We start from the raw sequence: 20,492 nt of genomic DNA, 5'->3' as shown, positions 1-20,492 counted from the left end.
TGGGCTTTGAGAAATTCATTGATGTGCTGTACAACCGTTTTCTGTGTAGGCAATGGCATGAAAAGATTGGGAAGACCAACTACAGATGTCTAAGGACGCTTCCAGCTTTTACATTATAGTTACTTGAAAGACAGCCACCTCCTGAAACAGCCTTTCCTCTGTTGGATAGCTGTACTTGTTAGAAAATCCTCACTAGTGTAATACTGAGTTGAGAGGCTCCTGCCTTTCTGTAGCCTTGAAACATTGGCCCTTTGGTGCTACAAAGGACTAAGCCCACTTCTTCTTTTAAGTGGTAAGCAATTATCACCACTTCTCTTTTCATACCCTCAGGATTGAAAGGGACATTCCAGATCTCTTCAAACTTCCCATCCTGTCATGGAAGAGTTTTGTTTTTGTTTTTTTTCTGAGTACATGATGCTATGTACAAAGACCCAAACATAGATAAAAGGTACAGCCTTTCCCCCACACCCAGGAAAGTTTAGTGGCCGAGGACAAGAAATAATTACAATATAGTGCCAAGAGAGAGGTACATACAGGACAGAATTCCTTATAATTACATTTTGGAAATAATTTATTTTCTCTCTTTTTCTAGAATATTTTTGTTCTTTCAGATGTTTGATATAAAGTTAAATATCTTTTGGATATTAAAAGATATTTTGTTTTAAAGTGTCATTTTGATAAATATGGCTATAAAGTTCTTATAAATCTGATCTATAACGTTTCTGTTTTCATCAGATGCCAATATTCCTTAAAACTCATTAACACTGCAGTGATAATTTTATTCCAAATGCAGTATTTACAAAGAAAATATAATTCTACCTACTTTCTCAAACTGTTTTGAACAAAAAGACATATGGTTTCATTTACATTTACTTTGTAAAATGAGACTTACCAGTCTTTCCCAGGGTTCTGTCCTTTTGTTTTAAAAGTTCGTCCACTCCCATGACTTCAATTATCAGTTATGTGCACACGATTCCCATACTTTATATGGAATCCAGACCTCTCCTTGTAGTCCCATATCTACATAACCACCGTCTTCTGAACATTTACCATCGTGTCCCACAGATAGTTTAATTTTCCCTAAACAGAATTCACCAATTTTCCCTTATCTTCAACTCCTCCTTTTGGTAAGAGGCACCAGTATCCCATTTGACTCACCTAAGCCAAAAACTTAATAAATCATTTTATAATATTCCCCATTGACACTCCTACCCCATCAATCAACCTCATTAACCCCTCCAGTATTCCCTCTTCAACCTTTTGTTGAAACCAGTAGTGTGTCGGTAAATTAGCTCTCCAAAAAGAATGACCTAATATGTAGTGTTTGCCAACATCTATTAAATAACATTACATACATACATATTATATACAAGCATTGCTCCTCTTTTCCTGAAACACTAATTTCTTAATTAGTGTTTGAGCATAAACACTATGGTACATAATGAAAAATTAAAACAACACACCCTTAGGTAGGAATCATATTTTAATGTCTTCAGAACATTTTTATATAATTTTATTTGATTCTATGATTCACAAAATGAAGTAGACAGAGAAAGTATTATCATGATCATGATTCCCAATTTACAGATGAGAAAAATTAAGTTCAGGAAGCCTAAGTTGTAAGGTTACAATAGTTAGCAAGTTATAGAAGTGAAGTTGGGGTCTTCCAATTGATTGTCTTGTGCTTTTCCCATTATATCAAACTAACCCTCAGACTCAGTCAACACACATCATTCTAGCCCAAAATATAAATATTGTCCTTGGATCTTCTATAGTGTATGAGCTTGTATTATTTACTTGAGACATATATCTGTTTTATATGTATAAACATATTTTTCCTCAATAGATGGTAAGCTACTTGAGGACAAGACCAAGTCTTATGCTTCTTTCTATCCCTTATAATACCTAGCATAGTACATTAAGCATAATGGATAGATGGAGGGAGGGAAGGAGGAGAGAGGGAGAGAGAGATTAATATCTGCACAAATTATTTTTATACAAATTTGGCACTATAGAAACAGCAACTACCTATTAAATGTGTTATTTGCCAGTAGAAAGGAAAGTTATTTATGGAGATGGAAACCATGTAAAATTTTGGAATCTACAATATGAAAGTAATGAGCATGGTTTATAGATATTTGCACATTGGTAAAGCTGAAGGCACCGATAAATAGCATCAGCAGTCACAGACCAAGATAATTCTCTGCTGAATAATGGAGTTAGATCCATAGATACCACTCAAAGAAAAAATATTAAGAGAAAGCCGTCTTGCTTTTCTATTCATAATGGATAAATAATTCAGCTACAATAGAAGCAATCACCTAATAGGGTTAGGATGCCAAATATATTTAATTCTGAACTCTTAAGTAAAATATAGTTCTAGAAATAAGATTATACTGAAAACACATTTAAAGACAATTTACTCATCAACAATTAAATAGCATTGTGATAGGCACTGGAAGTGGCAAAATAAGGCAAGACGTTCCTGTGGAAACAAAGTATGCACATGCAAAAATTACAAAAATATAATTCATTGCAGCAACTCAGGGAAAAAATTATAACCTGAATATTTCCTACCTTATCTTTCCTGAAAATCAAGATTTTAATAAATTATACATGTAGAAAATGACATGTATAATTTTTTTCCCTTCAAATTCTTTTCATTCACTTAGGATCTATTATTCCAAAAGGACTTTGCCTTTAAAATTAGTATACAAAAGAATGGGACAGAAAAATTAGAAAGATCTATTGCATGTTAATAGTTCCCAGATATCCAAATTAGCTTATGAATTATTTCTCAGAACAAAGTCTGCATGCAGCCTTAATTATTAAGAGCACATCAGAGTTATTTTTAGCCATTGCTGTAGCAGCATTATTCAAAATAAATATAGCTTTTCTATTTTAAAGCTGATTGTATGAGTCAGCAGGAGGTAGGACAAGCAAAAATATACCTATAATTTTATGTAAATTTATAAAACCCAAATTCATATTGCTGAATATGAAACCTGAAAGCTGACTTACAGAGTGGAAGAAATCCAGAGAGATTATATTGATGGAATAATGCTATTAATAAACAGGATAACCTACAGTGTTTGCCCTCACATTACTATAAAACACCTGATCAATACAAATAATAATCGTGATCTATTGCTCAACTATGTGACTCAACTATGTACTTTAATACATTATCCCTAATCCTTTTATACAACCTATAAGATGGAATTATTTCTATTGTACAAATATGAAAATGTATTGAGATATATAGAAAAAAGTATCTTCCTTGTTGCATCTTGTTAAAATTTTCTACCTACAAATCCTCTTTGCAGCCTTGAAATTATATTTGACTTTGTGTAAGCACAATATAGGGAAATCAGTCATAAGTTGTAGTTTTGTTTTTCCCACACTCTCACATTCTACTGTTTCTTTTCTAACCCTATAAAGACTTTCTTTACTTCTTTAACAAATGAGTGGATTTTTAAAATAAAATCTTAAGTTCCTTTATTCACTCATTCAATCATTCAATAACACTTAGGTTTGAATTTTTAAAAAATCATACATATGAATGGGTGTGCATGCATAAAACGTGCAAAATAATACACAATTGGATTTAATGGTGATTACACTTGAGGATTGCAGGAGTGAGTAGATGGCACTCATTTTTTACTTGGATTTATAGGTCCATATTATTTTACATGTTTTCCAAAATACAACAGTAATATTTTGTAATATTCTTTTTAACTCAGTTCCTATTGGAAGCCAGTAGTATGCTAGATACTGTAATAAGTTCTAAAAATACAAGGATGACTAAGGCATGATCCATCTGTTTAAATCTGCCTGGGAGAGGAGGGAATGGCTTCATAGAGTAGGTGACATTTGAACTGTTTTTTCAAGTGGGGAAGGATAGAGGTGCTTTCCAGAAAAAGGAAACAGTACTTGCAAGTCACAGATATACAAGTCACAGGTGTACTTAAAAACAAAATACCTGTGAAAAGAGCGGTCTGAGACAAATCCAAAGAGGGGTAACATTAGGTTGTGAAGAGTTATGTATAATATACCAAGGAGCTTTTTAGCAAAAGATAGACAACTTTTTAGGCAGGTTAAAATTGTTTTTAGAAAAATCTCCTTGGTAGGAACACAGAGTAATGGGAGTGAGGACACTGTGAAGAAGATGAGTTAGGAGGCTGAGTTCTGAACTAAATCAGGGAAGAGAGGCTGAGTTCTGAACTAAGATAGTGCCTTGGTTCACACTCTAAAAGCATTTCTAAGTACAATCAGCAGCATTTCGTTGGCCAGTTAAGCATATGGAAGTCAGGAATGACTGAGAATTTCTAGTATGACAGACGATTCTGATTTAAATCCTCTGCTAAATAAATATATCTAAACAATCACTTTTATTACATCACTTGGCTTGTCAAAAACTTATACTGAGTTCTCATAGGCTATCAAATCAAGGTTTCACATCCAGTAGCTCTGCCTTCTACACCTAACCTTTTCTCTCACTAAATGCACATAGACCCTACCAAGGCGATTTTCACTTATTTCTACTTTATTATCTTTGTTTGGTTTCTCTCATTTTAATTGTCTTCCCCACTTAAATATGCCACTTAAAATGCTAACTATCTCCCAAGACCTAGTTCATTCATTTATTGACTCAATAAATACTTGAGTTCTTCTGTGCCAGATACTGTGCTATGTGCCAGGCAGTCAAAAATGGGAAACACCAAGGCTCTTACAATTAATGATACTGATAATACAGCATGGAAAGTGCAGTTATAGAGACACACTGGGGGTAGAGTGAGCATTATGGCTGAATAAGATATCCCTCGTTCATGTTCCCCCAACAACAATTTGGCATTCATCCTCAGACAAAAGTGCCTTTGTGGGAGCTGTGGGATCTAGTACCATATGCCAAGGGACCCAGGAGGAGTCTCGCCTACCATGCATTGGATAACAGGCATGCAGATTTGGGTCCTGGCTGTGGACCCTACACTGGCCCATGAACCAGTTCCAGCCCCTCTTGGCAACAGTCCAGGAGACCCTGCAAAATTCTGTCTTAGACAATCACAGACAAAAGAGCCACTGTGAAAGTCAAGATTCCAGCAGAGAACTTCCAGGATTATGTTGAAGCAAAAAACATATGAGTTTGGACACACTGGAGAAGGTAAGATGAACAGTTTGACTTTACCCACAACACTCACCTCCCAAGATGGCACGACATAAGGGCCGAGATATCTGAGATTTCTGTAATGAGGGAAAGTGAGAATGTGTGAGAGCACCCGGTTTCCCCAGCTGTGCACAGCACTGCAAAACGAGTTGATTTCTCTCTCATCCCATCCAGAATACAGCATCATGAACTTGAGGACTACAGAGTGGGAAGAGACTGGGAGAGCACCAGATAGGATTCTCAGGGCATTAAAGGGACATGGATCATACTATGCGTGGGTTCCATCAAGAAGCCAGGCCATGAGCTGCTGGGGATGCCTCACTCACAGATCTCCCTAGCTGGCCCATGAGCAGCCCCAGGTGTTCAACACTACACACACACACACACACACACACACACACACACACGCACCTGTGTACAGCTCCCTGTGGGCAGGGAGACCGAGATGACAGCAGTGAGACAGAGATTTGGCATACAGCTGGTTAGCACACACAGAAAGCCGGCCAGAATCTGTGAACTTGAGCTTAACCACCATCTTTGGAAAAACAAAAAGTGAGCTGTCAGTGCTCAACCTGGTGTGTTACAGGATCGAGAGAAGGCATACAAGCTTAAGAATTCTGCCATAAGAACAAGGAAGAAACATGGAGCAGGTGATCCATAGAAGGTCTGAGAAAATCCCTAGCAAGGCTGATGGAAGTTGTTTCTCTCCTGAAGGCAATTAGTAAAGACCAGAGGAGGTGCTGCTTCCAATGTGAAGTCAGCAATGCAAACTTCAAGGAACATAAGAAATCAAGGAGACATACCACCAAAGGATCACATTCTTGCAGGAACCAATCCCCAAAATATAGAGATCTGAAATTTATCTGATAAAAAGTAGCTGGTTTAAGGGAACTCAATAAGCTACAAGAACACACAGAAAAACAATTCAACAAAATCAGGAGAACAATACATTTTAAAAATGAGAAGTTCAAGAATGAAATACAAATTATAAAAGACTGAAACAGAAATTCTTTAGCTGAAGAGTTCAGGAGTGAAATACAATATGCAATAGAGAACATCAACAACACAATAGAACAAGCAGAAGAAAGAATCTATGGGTTTAAAGACAAGAACTTTGATATTATCCAGTCAAAAGAGAACCAAGAAAAAAGAAAAAAAAAGAATGAAAGAGTGAAGTAAACCTACATGATCTATGGGATACTATAAAAAGAAACAATCTGCAAATTATTGGAGTTCTAGAAGAAGAGGGCAGAAAACTCATTTAAATAAATAATTGGTGAGAATTTTCTAAATCTTGGGAGAGATTTAGATATCCAAGTTCATGAAGGTCACAGATCACCAAGCTCAACTTAAAAAGATTGTCTCCTAGATGCATTATAATACAACTGTCAAATATCAAAGACAAAGACAGAATTTTAAAAGCAGAAAGAGAAAAGAAACTTGTAACTTACAAGGAAGCCCAATAAGCTATCAGCAGATTTCTCAGCAGAATCCTCACAGGCCAGGAGAAAAATGAGATGATGTAGTCAAAGAGCTAAAAGGAAAAACGTGCCAACAAAGAATACTCTACCCAGGAAAGTTATCCTGGGTGAAGGAGAAATAGACTTTCCCAGACAAAAGATGATGGAGTTCATTAGCAATAGACTTGCCTTACAAGAAGTGCTGAAATGAATTAGGATGCTAATTAGTAATATGAAAACATATGAAAATGTACAATACACTGGTAAAGGTAAATATTAATATATAGTCAAATTCAGAATACCCTAATGTTGCAATGTGGCAGCATGTTACTCACTGAACTCCAATATAAAGGTTAAAGGACAAGAGTATTACAAAATCACTATGGCTACAATTACTTTTTAATAAATAGATGATACAAATAGAGGGAAATAGTAATATCAAAAATTTAAAAGGCAGGGGAGTAAAAGGGTAGAGTTTCTGCATGCAATCAAAGTTAAGTTGCTTCTAGTATAAAATAGGTGGTTATATCTATCAGGTGTTTCATATAAGCCTCATGGTAACCACAAGCAAAAACTTACCACACATTCTCAAAAGATAAACAGAAAGGAATCAAAGCATGGAAAATCATTCCACAAAGGAAGGCAGCAAAAGAGAAAAAAGGAAGAGAACTACAAAACAGCCAGAAAATAATATGATGGCATTAATAAGTCCCTTCCTATCAATAATTACTATGAATACAAATGGATTAAATTGTCCAATCAAAGGGCGTAGAGGGGATGGATGGATTTAAAACTAAACAAGACCTTACTGTATGCTGCCTATAGGAGACTCACTTTATCCTTAAGGACATACGTACATAAGCTCAAAGTGAGGGGATGAATAAAGATATCCTATGCAAGTGGAAACCAAAAGAGAGCAAGGGTAGTTATACCAGACAGAATAGACCTGAAGCCAACAACTGTAACAAGAGACAAAGAAAGTCATTAGATAATGATAAAGGGGTCAGTTCATCAAGAAGATATAACAATCTTAAATATAGATGCACCCAACATTGGAGTATCTAAATATATTAAGCAAATACTAACAGATCTGAAGGAAAAAACAGACAACAGTGCAATGGTAGGGAACTTCAATACACCACTTGTAACATAATGGATTGATCTTGCAGACAGAAAATTCATAAAGAAACACTGGACTTAGACTATCCTTTGTGACTAACAGACCTAACTGACATATACAGAACATTTCACCCAACAACACAGTCTTCTTAAGAGCACTCAGAACACTCTCCAGGACAGACCATATGAGAGGCACAAATCTTAGCAGATTTCAGAAGACTGAAATTATACCACATATCCTTTCAGATCACAATAGTATGAAACCACAAATCAATAACAAGAAAGCTGGAAAATTCACAAATATTTGTAAGTGAACAACACACTCCTGAAAAACCAAGGGTCAAAGAAGAAAACAAAAGGGAAATTTTAAAAATATCTTGAAGTTAACAAATATTAAAACACAACATACTAAAATCTACCGGATGCAGCAAAAGCAGTTCTAAGAGGACGGTTTGTAGTGATAAACACCGTTATTAAAAAAACAGGAAGATTTCAAAGAAACAACCTAATTTTACACCTCAGGGAACTATAAAAGAGGAACAAACTAAGCCCAAAGTAAGTAGAAGGAAGGAAATAACAAAGATCAGACCGGAAGTAAATGAAATACAGACCAGAAGAAAATTTTTTAATCAATGAAACTAAGAACTGATTTTTAAAAAGATAATCAAAATTGACAAACTTGACTTAGACTAAGCAAAAAAGAAAAAAAGACTCAAGTAAAATCAGGTATGAAAGAAGAATGGATATAACTAAAATCACAAAAATACAAAGGATCACAGGAGACTACTATGAACAATTATAAACCAACAAAGTGGATAACCTAGAAGAAATGGATAAATTCTAGAAACATAGAGCCTGAAGAAACAGAAAATTGGAATTAACTAATCATAAGGAGATTGAATCAGTAATCAAAAATCCCTGACCAAATCAAAGCCCAGGACCAGATGAGTTTCCCTGGTAAATTCTACCAAGCATTTAAAGAAGAATTAATAGCAATCATTCTCAAACAATTCAAAAAAAAAAAGAAAAGAAAAGAAAAGAAAGAAAAAGAAAAAAAGAAAAGTGAAGAAGAGGGAAAATTCCAAAACTCATTTTAGAGACCAACATTAACCTGATACCAAAGCCAATTAAGGAAACTGCAAAAGAAAACTACAGGACAATACCCCTGTTGAATATAGATGTGAACAAAATATTAGCAAACTGAATTCAACAGCACATTAAAAGGATCATACACTATGCTCAAGTGTGATTTATCCTTGTGTTGCAAGGATGGTTCAACATAGGCAAATCAGTAATTGTGATAAGCCACATTAATAGAATGAAAGATGAAAATCATATGATCATCTCAATTTGCAGGAAAAGCATTTGACAAAACACAACAACCTTTAAAGATAAAAACTATTAAAAAATTAAATATAGAATATAGAAGGAATATACCTTAACATAATAAAGGCCATATGTGGCAAGTCCTCAGCAAATATAAAGAACAGTGAAAGGTTGAAAACAGGTTTCCTCTCAGATAAGGAACAAGACACTCCTATTCAACACAGTAGTCCCAGCCAGATCAATTAGGCAAGAAACAGAAAAGTCATCAAAATCAGAAAGAAGTAAAGTGGTCTTTGCTTGCAAATGATATGCTCTTAGATATAGAAAATCCTCAAGACTCCACCCCAAAACTAGTAGACTAATCAACAAATTCAGTAAAGTTGCAGGATACAAAATCAACATACAAAAATCAGTTACATTTCTATAACACAAAATATCTGAAAAATTAAACAATCCCATTAACAATAGCATCAAAATCAATAAAATACTAAGGAATAAATTTAACCAAGATGGTGAAAGTTCTGTAAACTGAATACTATAAGATTGGAGAAAGAAACTGAAGAAGAAACAACTAAATAGAAAGAAATTCTGTGTTCACGGACTGGAAGAACTAACATTGTTAAAATGTTCATACCACCCATAGCCATCTTTACATTGAAAGCAATCCCTATCAAAATTCCAGTCATTTTTCACAGAAGTAGAAAAATAAAATTCTGATGGAATCACAAAAGACCCTGAATAGCCAAAGTAATTCTGAAAAAGAACAAAACTGAAGGCATCACATTACCTGATTTCAAAATATGCCACAAAGCTATACTAATCAAAATATAGCTGTTATGGTACTGGCATAACCACAGGCACATAGACCAATGGAATCAAGAGCCCATAAATGAACCTTTGCATATATGTTCAACTAATATTTGACAAGGGATTCAAGAATACTCAGTGGGGAGAAGAGTCTCTTCAATAAATGGTACAGGGAAAACTGAATAATCATATGTAGAAGAATGAAATTCTTATACCACTCACAATAATTAAAAATGGAATAAAGACTTAAACATAAGACTTGAAACTATAAAACTTCTAGAGAAATATAGAGAAGAACTTCCTTGACATTAATCTTGGCAATGATTTTTTTTTTTTTTTGGATATGACACCAAAAGCACAAGCAGCAAATGCAAAAATAAATAAGTGGGACTAAATCAAACTAAAAAGCCCTGCACAGAGAAAGAAATAATCAACAAAATGAAAAGGGAATCTAAGGAATGGGACAAATTATTTACAAATCATATATCTGATAGAGTTAATATCTAAAATATAGACGGAACTCATGCAACTCATAGCAAAAAACTAACAAGCCGATTAAAAAATGAGCAGAGAAACTGAAGACACGTTTCTAAAAAAGACATACAAATGGCTCAAGTATATGAAAAGGTACTCAACATCACTAATCATCAGGGAAATGCAAATCAAAACCAAATAAGGTATCACCTCACACCTTAGAATGTTAGAATGGCTTTCATCAAAAAACTAAAGATAAGCAGTGTTGGAGATAATGTGGAGAAAAGGGAACTCTCGTTCATTGCTGATGGTGCAGCCACTATAGAAAACAGTATGGAGGTTCCTCAAAACATTAAAAATAGAATTACCATATGACCCAGCAATCTCACTTCTGGGTATACATCCAAAGGAAATGAAAACAAGATATCGAAGAGATATCTTCACTCCATGTCCACTGCAGCATTATTCACAATAGCAAAGATATGGAAACAGTGTCCATAGATGGGTGAATGGATAAAGATGTGATATATATACAGAAATAGATATTGATATCAATATACACACACACAAAACGGAATGTTATCCAGCCATGCATAATAAGAAAAGGAAATCCTGCCATTGTTAACAAGATGGATGGGCCTTGAAGGGATTATACTAAGTGAAATAAGTCAGACAGAGAAAGGAAAACACTGTATGATATCACTTATATGTATAATCTAAAAAAGCCAAACTCATAGAAACAGAGAGTAGAATGGTATTTGCCAGAAGGGGAAAGATTGGCTAAGGGTACAAACTTCCAGTTATAGATGAATAAGTCCTGGGGATCTAATTATAACCTGGTTATAACATAGTTAACAATATTATATACTTGAAGTTGCCAAGAGTAGATCTTAAATGTTCTCACCACAAAGGAGAAATAGTGATTATGTGAGGTAATTGAAGTATTAACTAATGCTACTGTGGTAATCATTTCACAGTAAGTAAGTGTATCAAATCAACACATTGTATGCTTTAATCACACAATGCTATATGCACTGGTGTGTCACTTGTAGCTAACACAGCTGGCGGGTAAAAGATGTACACTGAGTCCCATAGCAGCACCAATGAGGACTACTTATTTTCCTCAACTGGTAAAGAAGAAACATAGAAATAGATATTTAAAGGCCTGGAGAAGAGAGCATTTTAGGCAGAGTAAACAGTTTGACCAAAGTCTGAGAATGAGAAGCACCAGACTACACTGCAAGTGGGAGAGGCTGGGAGCTACTGGGAACTGCAGAAGTTTGGTGGGATTCAGGGAGTGGCAGATGAGTCTGGAGATACAATCCAGGTCAGATCACCAGAGTAATTCATAAGTAATTAGTACTTTATCTGCTGGTGGATGATTTAAACAAAAGAACTATCCTGAGAACCTACAGGACCCTGATATGTATAGATAGATAAAAATGAGCTTCACTGTTTGGAATAGACATGTAGGATCTAAAGACCATTAGCATCTCCCTTCTTTCTTTTCTAGGCCTCTCTGCAAAACCACTGCTGAGCCTGTGGGGAGCTATTTAAAAATTTAAAGCTGATAACCTACAATATCAGATTTGGGTCAAATAGAATACTTTGACATTTCTGTAGATGACAAATTTCTATTTTTGCAGATAGAGGGTCCTACCGAGAATCAGAACTGGATAAAATATAAAAATTATAGTTGAAAAGGTATGTGATTGCTCCAGAAGCCATGAGACTCTCAGAAGTAAGCTCTTGAGTCCTTGCAGTCATTTTCCCCTGAAGTCCAGGCTAGAGGCTGAGAATTTGGGCTTAGCCCAGGCAGTGGGCCACTGCTGGCGGACAGAGAAACTAGTAAAGCTTTGTGATTGCACAGTACTGGAGTGACAAAACTGGAGACCGATGGAACCTCAACATGCAACTTGTCTTCCCTTCAAGATACGTGCCAGAGTCTTAAGCTGTGTTAGTCAGGAAGTTAAAGAACTAAACTTGGAAAACATAGTGTAATTTCCTGCAGTCTCAGTGTTGGGAAGACAAAGGCCTGCCAGAGGATGGGCCCCAAAGAACACATCGGGAGTTAAAAGACTGAAGTAAGTAAGGAACTGACAGCCCTTGGTCTTCAGTCCTGTTTTTCCCCAGGGCACTTGTTGATTGGGATGTGGCGAAAGGCTGAGAAATCAGGCTTGATCTCTGACAGGGCGACAGTTCATCACAGAAAAACCAGTAAGACTTTAGGTGTTGGCACAGATCAAGTGAGGAAATGGCAGATCTGAAAGGCTTCACACATGTGGTTAGTCCTCCCTCAAGATGTTTGCCAAACTCAAAGACGTGAAAGGCTAAAACTGTGAATCAAAAACATTGAAAAGCAGTCTCTCTGTACTGAAAAAACAAAGACAGTCCTAGAGGGCTGTGTGCTATGAACGAGAGTAAACCAGACAGATAGACTCTGATAAAACGGCAAACCAACCTCAACTAAGCAAGACCCTGATTGTCTCAAGGTGATAATCTTCACACATTATTTATCTAGCAAAGGAGAGGGCGAGCCCTCTCTGGTGGAAGATAATATCATCTAGAGTCTCTATCGTTTGTATATACAATGTCTGGCTTTCAAGAAAAGCACACCCACAAATGATTCAGTTAATTGAAGTTAGAAAAAAAAAGAGAGAGAGACTTTAAAACAGCCATAAGGACTTCAAAAAAAGAAAAAATGGAGAAACTAATCTAGGAAATTAAAACTGAAACGTTTTTAAAAAATCAAATGCTAATTCCAGAACAAATACATTTGAAATGAACTATAATATCTGAAACTGAGTGAATGGGTTTAAGAGCAGATTTGACAAGCAGAAGATTGGATTAGTGGACGGTAAAAAAAAGATCAATAAAATTTCTCAATTGAAGCATAAAAGCAACAAGAAAACCACAGAAAATAGGTTAGGAAACATGCTGGACACTGTCAAAAGGTCTAACATACTTTATCCCGGAGTCCTAAAGGGGAGAAATAGAATGGAACAGAAGCAGTATTTGATGAAATGATAAGATGATTTTCCAACACTAATGAAAATGCGTCAACCTACAGATTCAAGAAGCTCTGTGAACCTCAAGCAGAATGAAGACAAAGAAAACTACACGTTGTAACATCATAGTAAAATTGCTAAAAATAAGAAAGGAGAATTTAAAAAGTAGTCAGAGAAAACAGACATTATTTTTAAAGCTGCAACAATAAAATTAACAGCTGATTTCGCAACACAATTGTGGAGCCCAAAAACAATGGAATATCTTGAAAGTGCTGAAAGTAGTAAACTAGTCTCAGTGAAAATATCCTATAAAAGAATAGCAAGATAAAAACATTTCAGGAAAAAAAAAAAGAATACATATTTGTTACTATCAGATTTACACTAAAAGAAATACTAAAAGGAGTTCTTTAGTCCGATGGCAAATGACCTCAGATGGAAACATGACAATACAAGAAGCAATGAAGAGCATCGGAAAAAATAAATACGGAGATAAATATATTGCCAATGACATACAAAATAAGAATATTAACACCTTGTAGAAGTTAACATATGTAGAATTATAATACATGACAATAATGCAAACTGTGGGAAAGGGGTAGCAGAGTCCAAGTAGTGTAAGGTTCTTACATTCCTGGGAAAAATGGTAAAAGTAATAATTTATATTAAACTGTAATAAGGCAAAGATAGATCTTTTAATTCAGGGTAATCACACACATATCAAAGAATGTATAACAAGTTATCAGAGGGGAAAATATAGGACTATTATAAAAAATTGATTAATCCAAAAGAAGGCAAGAAAGGAAGAAAAAAATAAAACATGGTTTAAAAAAAAACCAGGAACATAGTAGATAGAAACCCAATTATATCAGTAATTCCGCTAAATGCAAAGAACTGAATATTCCAATTATAAGACTAAAATTGTCATACTGGATAAAACACAAATCAGATAAAATCCAACTATGTAACAAATTCATTCCACATTAACAAAGAAAAATGATAAAAATCACAATAATAATCTTGCTAGATGTAAAAAAAAGCATTCAATAAAATTCAACAATGATAAAAAAAAAAGCTCAATAAACTAAAAATAGAAGGGAACTGAGCAATATGAAGCAAACACCATACTTACTATTGAAATAATGAAAGCTTTCCCTCAGAAATCAAGAAAGGATGCTTGCTATCACTATTTTTATTCAACATAATAGCTAATGCAACATGAGAAATGAGAGGCATATAGATTGGAAATAAAGAAATGATCACTATTTGCAGGTAACATAAGTGTAGAAAACTTTAGAATTCTACAAAAATTTAAAAAGTGAATTTAGCAAGTTTGCAGGATACAAGGCGGACATTATAAATTGTTTTTCAGTACAGTAAGAACACACAAATGGAAAAACGAGATGAAAGGTCACTTTCATAACAGGTTTAAAAAATTAGATACCTGGAAATAAATCCAATGAAAAATGTGTAAGACCTCAACAAAGCAATTAAGCCATCAGAAATTAAAGACAACCTAAGTACATCGAATGATATATATATACATACATGGAATGGAAGACTCAGTAACATGTGGTGGTGATCCCAAATTCTTTTGCATGGAAAGGTAAAGATCTACATCCCCTTTGAATTTGAGAGGACCTGTGACTGCTTCAACCAATAAACTACAGGATAGATGGTTAAAAGGTCGTGCAGCTTTCTCCTCATTCTCTTGGAACACTTGCTCTCCAGATGCTCCCTCTGGGTACTGAACTGCCAGGCTGAGAGCAGCTCGAGACACACAGAAAGACTTAAATAAGTGCTCTAGTAGATAATAATTGTCTAGGTGCCAACATCTCAGTGAAGAAGCCTCCAGATGATTTCAGCTGCCAGACATTTAAGTCACCCCCAGCTGAGGCCCTACGTTTTATGAACAGACCAGCCATTCTTATTGTGCCTCATACCTAATTCCTGACCCAACAGAATCCATGAACATATAATCAAATGACTTCTTTTACAAGTGAAATTAAATGAATCTCTACCTTCTGCCTTACTGCCAGAACAGTAAAAGAGAAGCACTATAAAAAATGAGAACTTTCACAAATAACCTGCATTACAGTTTTCGGCTATTAAATTATAATTAAACTTCTGCTTTAAAGAAATTTTGAAAGTCATAATTTACAGTTGATAGAGTGATAGAACTTAATTTTTAAAATTCAGATGTTATTGTTCCATTAATAATCACTTAAATGATGTAAATAAACATTTCTAAAAAGCAGTACTATCTTAACAGACCAATTCAACAATTTGAATACACTGAAGTTCTATTTATATAGCTACGGCTAAAAAATTAATCCCATTTTTCATGGCTGGTCCTGACAAGAATGAATAACAGCATCGACGATTCTACTGCAGAGCTCAAATTTTAAATCATTCACCGGACAGGATTTTGAGTCCATTTCAAAATGACTACCAATAAATAGACATGATGTAAACAGCTTCATGACCAAGTACCTCCTTTAATCTGAAAAATAAACTTCCCCATTCTTTCCATTTAAAAAATACAGAACTGTGACAGCAGGATCCTTTGAAATTAAAGGAGTGAATGAATGATGTACAAATGTAAACATCACTGTAATAAAATAATAGAAATTAAAAAGTACATGTGGAATTGTTTTTAATCAATAAATTTAAAAGTTACCCTTTTGAAAATTAACTGTTAGGGTTGCCACGGTGTTCTGTGTTTGTGACGTAATTATCTTTTGATCCTTTGGTTTTTCTTATATGAATTTTTAAATTTATTAAATTTATTGAGGTGACATTGGTTAATAAAATTCCATATATTTCAAGTGTACTATTCTATAACATCATCTGTACATTGCATTGTGTGTCTACCACCGATTCAGTTCTCCTTCCATCACCATATATCTGACCTCCTTTACCGTCTTCTATCACCCTCCTCCCCACCTTACACTCAGACGACCACTAACCTGTTGTCTGTGTGTATGAGTTTTTGCTTGTTTGGTCATTTTGTTCATTTGCTGCTTTCAGTTTTATATCCCACATATGAGTGCAATCATATGGTTCTCGACTTTTTCTGTCTCACTTATTTCACTTAGGATAATCTCAAGATCCATCCAAGTTCTCGCAAATGGCAGTATTTCATCTTTAGTTATGGCTGAGTAATATTCCATTGTATATATGTACCACATCTTCTTTATCCAATAATCTATCAAAGGACACTTCAGTTGTTTCCGTGTCTTGTCCACCATGAATAATACTGCAGTGAACATAGGGGTACATATATCTTTATGGATAAACATTTTCAGATTTTTGGGGGTAGACACGTAGAAGAGGGATTGCTGGGTCATGGGGCATTCTATTCTTAATTTTTTGAGGAAACTCCATACCATTTTCTATAGTAGTTTTAACAACATATTACCACTAGCAGTGTATGAGGGTTCTTTTTTCTCCATAACCTCTCCAACACTTATTACTGGTCTTGTTAATAACAGCCATTCTAACAGGTGTGAGGTGGTATCTCATTGTGCTTTTGATTTGCATTTCCCTAATAGCTAGTGAAGTTTAGCATTTTTTCATCTATGTATTGGCCATTTGTATGTCTTCTTGGGAGAAGTATCTGTTCAGGTCCCCTGCCCATTTTTAAATTGGATTGTTTTTTGTTTCTTGTTGAGTTGTATGAGTTCTTTATATAGTTGGGGTGCCAAACAATGTATACAAGCCAACACTTTGGCCAGCATTGCTCAAGCAGTAGTTCTCCATAATCAGAGGTATCTGAATGCTGATGGTAACTTTAAGCACCCCTTATAATCACAGAAGTCAAACGTGACTTGTATTCATCTTTTGTAATCGGTATATATTATTACAATTTTAGTAGTTTTCCTTTCTTAAAATGTGTATACATTTTTTTCACACCCTATTTTGGATATTAGCCCCTTCTTGGAGGTGTTGTTTGCAAATATCTTTTCCCATTCAGTTGGTTGCCTCTTTGTTTTGTTGACGGTTTCTTTTGCTGTGCAGAAGCTTTTTAGTTTGATATAGTCCCATTTATTTATTGTTGCTTTTACTTCCCTTGCCTTTGAGGTCAAATTCATAAAATCTTAAGACCAAGGTCCATAAGTTCAGTATCCATATTTTCTTCTAGTAATTTATTGTTTCAGGTCTTACATGTAGGCCTTTGATCCATTTTGAGTTAATTCTGGCGTATGGTGACAGATAGCAGTCTAGTTTCTTTTACACGTGGCTTTCCAATTTTCTGAGCACCATTTATTGAAGAGGCTTTCTTTTCCCTACTGTATGCTTTTGGCTCCTTTGTTGAAAATTATTTGCCCATATACACATGGTTTTATTTCTGGGTTCTCAATTCTGTTCCAATAGTCTGTGTCTGTTTTTCTGCCAATACTACATTGTTTTGACTATTGTCACTTTGTAATATAATTTGAAGTCAGGGAGTATGACAAATAGTTGATTTCCAAAGTAAATTTTTAATTTTCCCTAACCAAGTTCATGAAGGAGTGGGGTAAACAAAGAAAAAATTAGTAATACTTGGTTTACACAGGAATGTGTAAAGCCTGTATTTCAGGAATCGTATGCTTTTGAGACAGCTAGGGGATGAAAGTGAAGTTGCCTCTTCAACCTGTAATACCGACTTACTGCATATGGCAGTTATAAGTGTCCAGAATCCAATTTGAATATGGTTTTCAAGTATGCTTCAAAGCATCCAGCACTTCATGAGGTAGGATTCTAAATCTCCAAAAGATTCCCTATTTCCCTCACTTCAGGGAGGTCCTTAATTTAATGGTTCATCTATGCAGGGAGGCTCCTCGGTTGGGGTTTAGTTATAAAAGGTAACTGATGTAAACTTTGTTAGAATTAAGCAAAAACAACATACCCACATGGTGATCTGACTGATCATTATGCCACCAATGAATTCTGAAGATTTTAGTTAGGAACTTGCGCTCCTCACAAATATGGCTGTACAATTCAGATGTAAGCAAAGGCCAACAAGAGTTAGGCAAGTTTCAAAACTTTAATAAAGAAAAAAAAGACACTTCAAAAAATAAATGCCACACAAATGAAAGTTTATAAAAAAGTGAAAGATATTCATGAAACAAAAGCCTTCACTATCAAAATATACTAAAATCTAATGATGTTGAATGTTCAAATTCTGGGTGAATATAGCTTATAATAATATAGCAAGTAAAGTAGTGTTTTTCATGATATGGCTGTCTCAAGACATCACTTAATATAATTATTTTTTAAACTTATATTTTCTTAAATATCCATTTGACAATTCATTTAATTATTTTACATTCATTTATAAAAACACATTTCTAACAATGGGTTATTCTGTGCTTTAATAATAATGAACCATGGTAAAATACTTAAGTGATTTAAATGATTTGCTAATGACTACACTCATTACAGATTCTTGCACACTTATACAGCTACCGCAATATTCAGAACTAAAACTCTTCTTAAAAATGACACTCACTCAAGTTTGGTAAGCATGCTAATAATTAGAGATGTATTTTTCCCAAGTTAAAACATTAGAACTTTCTAGCTGATTTTAAAATCTGCAAAGATAACCTCCTCATTTAAATTACTTTTAACTGGCAATTTATAAAAACAGAGGAAAGCATCGCTTTAGAATTTTCTCTATAACTTCTATAGTAAAAAATTGATGTCCTCTTCCAACCTGTGATGGCACTAAAATTCTATTTTAGAAATTCAAGATTTTAAAATGTGAAGAAATACAATGTCAGTTATATCTAGAGGGGTATTTTAATGAACTAACCTAATTATTCTTCAGGTCTATAAAGACTTTTCTTCAAGGTAGGTGACACTACCTTATACACACCTTAATCCAATTTAAATGTGATCCAAGAAGAACCCCAACTTACTCTAAATTCTCTTCTATAACAAGGGACCAATGTAAATCATTTAGACTGACAATTTAGTAAACAGATACAAACCTAAAGCAATAAAATACATATAATTAATGATGATTAATTAGCGAAACCAACAGACGTCATTCTCAGAATTTGGAATTAATTTTCATGCAAAATTTTATATAGCTTTGATCCTTACTTACAAAGTAAGTTTTTTTCCCCTATCTTTTTAAGTAACCAAGACAAATAGTAGAAAAAGCATTTTATTTATATGGAAAAAGCTACATTAAGATCTGTAAAAGGTATCATTATAATATTGCCTATACAGAAAAAAATTCAAACGTGAATAGCAACAAATAAAAGTTACACATCTCCTACTTAGCAGTGCAATTAATTCACATTGCAATAAAGTTAAGTCAAGTATAACAAAATCAAAACAAGTGTTTCTCCATAATCAGTATACTGAGAATTACAGTGTAAAGATCATTCAGGTTTAAGAAATCTGCAATCGATCTACAGAATACCCTAAGACAGTTAGGGAGACAGACAGTTAATTCATTTAATTATCAGCTGTTGGGTTTTTCAATACTGTTCACAGGAAAAAAGTAATGAGTTGACATAATGTAAATAGAATATATTTAGTCTATACAGTAAAAAAATACAAATTATAAAGTGTGCTAACCAAGAATGAAATCTGAATACAGATTTATAAAACGGACGACATAGATAACACATACAGTATTTGTCATGTAAAAACGTCTAGTTTCAGCAAAAAATAATTTGGTTGCTTTTCAGATGCATTGTAGATCTTGTAACATGAAGATGCAGGTGTCCAAGTATCTTAAAAACCATAATAAATGTCTTTCTCAATGCATATAAAATGATAAATGCTCTCATCACAGTCTTAAGGATATTTTTGGAAGTATGTTTTGTCTTGCTTCAGAAATACATTTAAAATGGGTAAAAATCAAAGGATTTAATGGTACAATGAAACAGTAAACAGTGCTCAATTTACTGCTAATATTGAAAAAACCTAGATTTTACAGTACTCTGGTATATATGAAAATGTTTTAAATTTTACATTGCATATTTCTGAGTCCATTCTCTTGCGTGTCTGTTGTATCTGTGGGCATACAAAAAGGGTACAGTAAAAATATACAAACTGAATCTTTTAGAAGATCTATCTATATATTCTACCTTTTTATGCTTAAGTGCAATAACCATACATACAGCATTTATTGGGTAA

The 20,492-nt window shown here is 34.4% G+C and overlaps 1 protein-coding gene across 2 annotated transcripts in view; it reads right to left on the bottom strand.

Annotated features, from left to right (window-relative positions):
- Positions 1-19,493: 19,493 nt before the first annotated feature.
- The window catches only part of UBE2D1 (ubiquitin conjugating enzyme E2 D1), a 29,678-nt gene continuing 28,679 nt past the window's right edge, over positions 19,494-20,492 (bottom strand). For both annotated transcript variants that reach the window (XM_081073609.1, XM_081073608.1), the window contains one exon: positions 19,494-20,369. In XM_081073609.1, the coding sequence (XP_080929735.1) occupies positions 20,324-20,369 (46 nt within the window). In that variant the 3' untranslated portion in view covers positions 19,494-20,323. The remainder of the gene's footprint in view (positions 20,370-20,492) is intronic.

The sequence above is a fragment of the Rhinolophus hipposideros genome (assembly GCF_964194185.1).
Source record: "Rhinolophus hipposideros genome assembly, chromosome: 15".
Classification (NCBI taxonomy): Eukaryota; Metazoa; Chordata; class Mammalia; order Chiroptera; family Rhinolophidae; genus Rhinolophus; species Rhinolophus hipposideros.
This window is presented reverse-complemented; position numbering and strand designations above follow the sequence as displayed.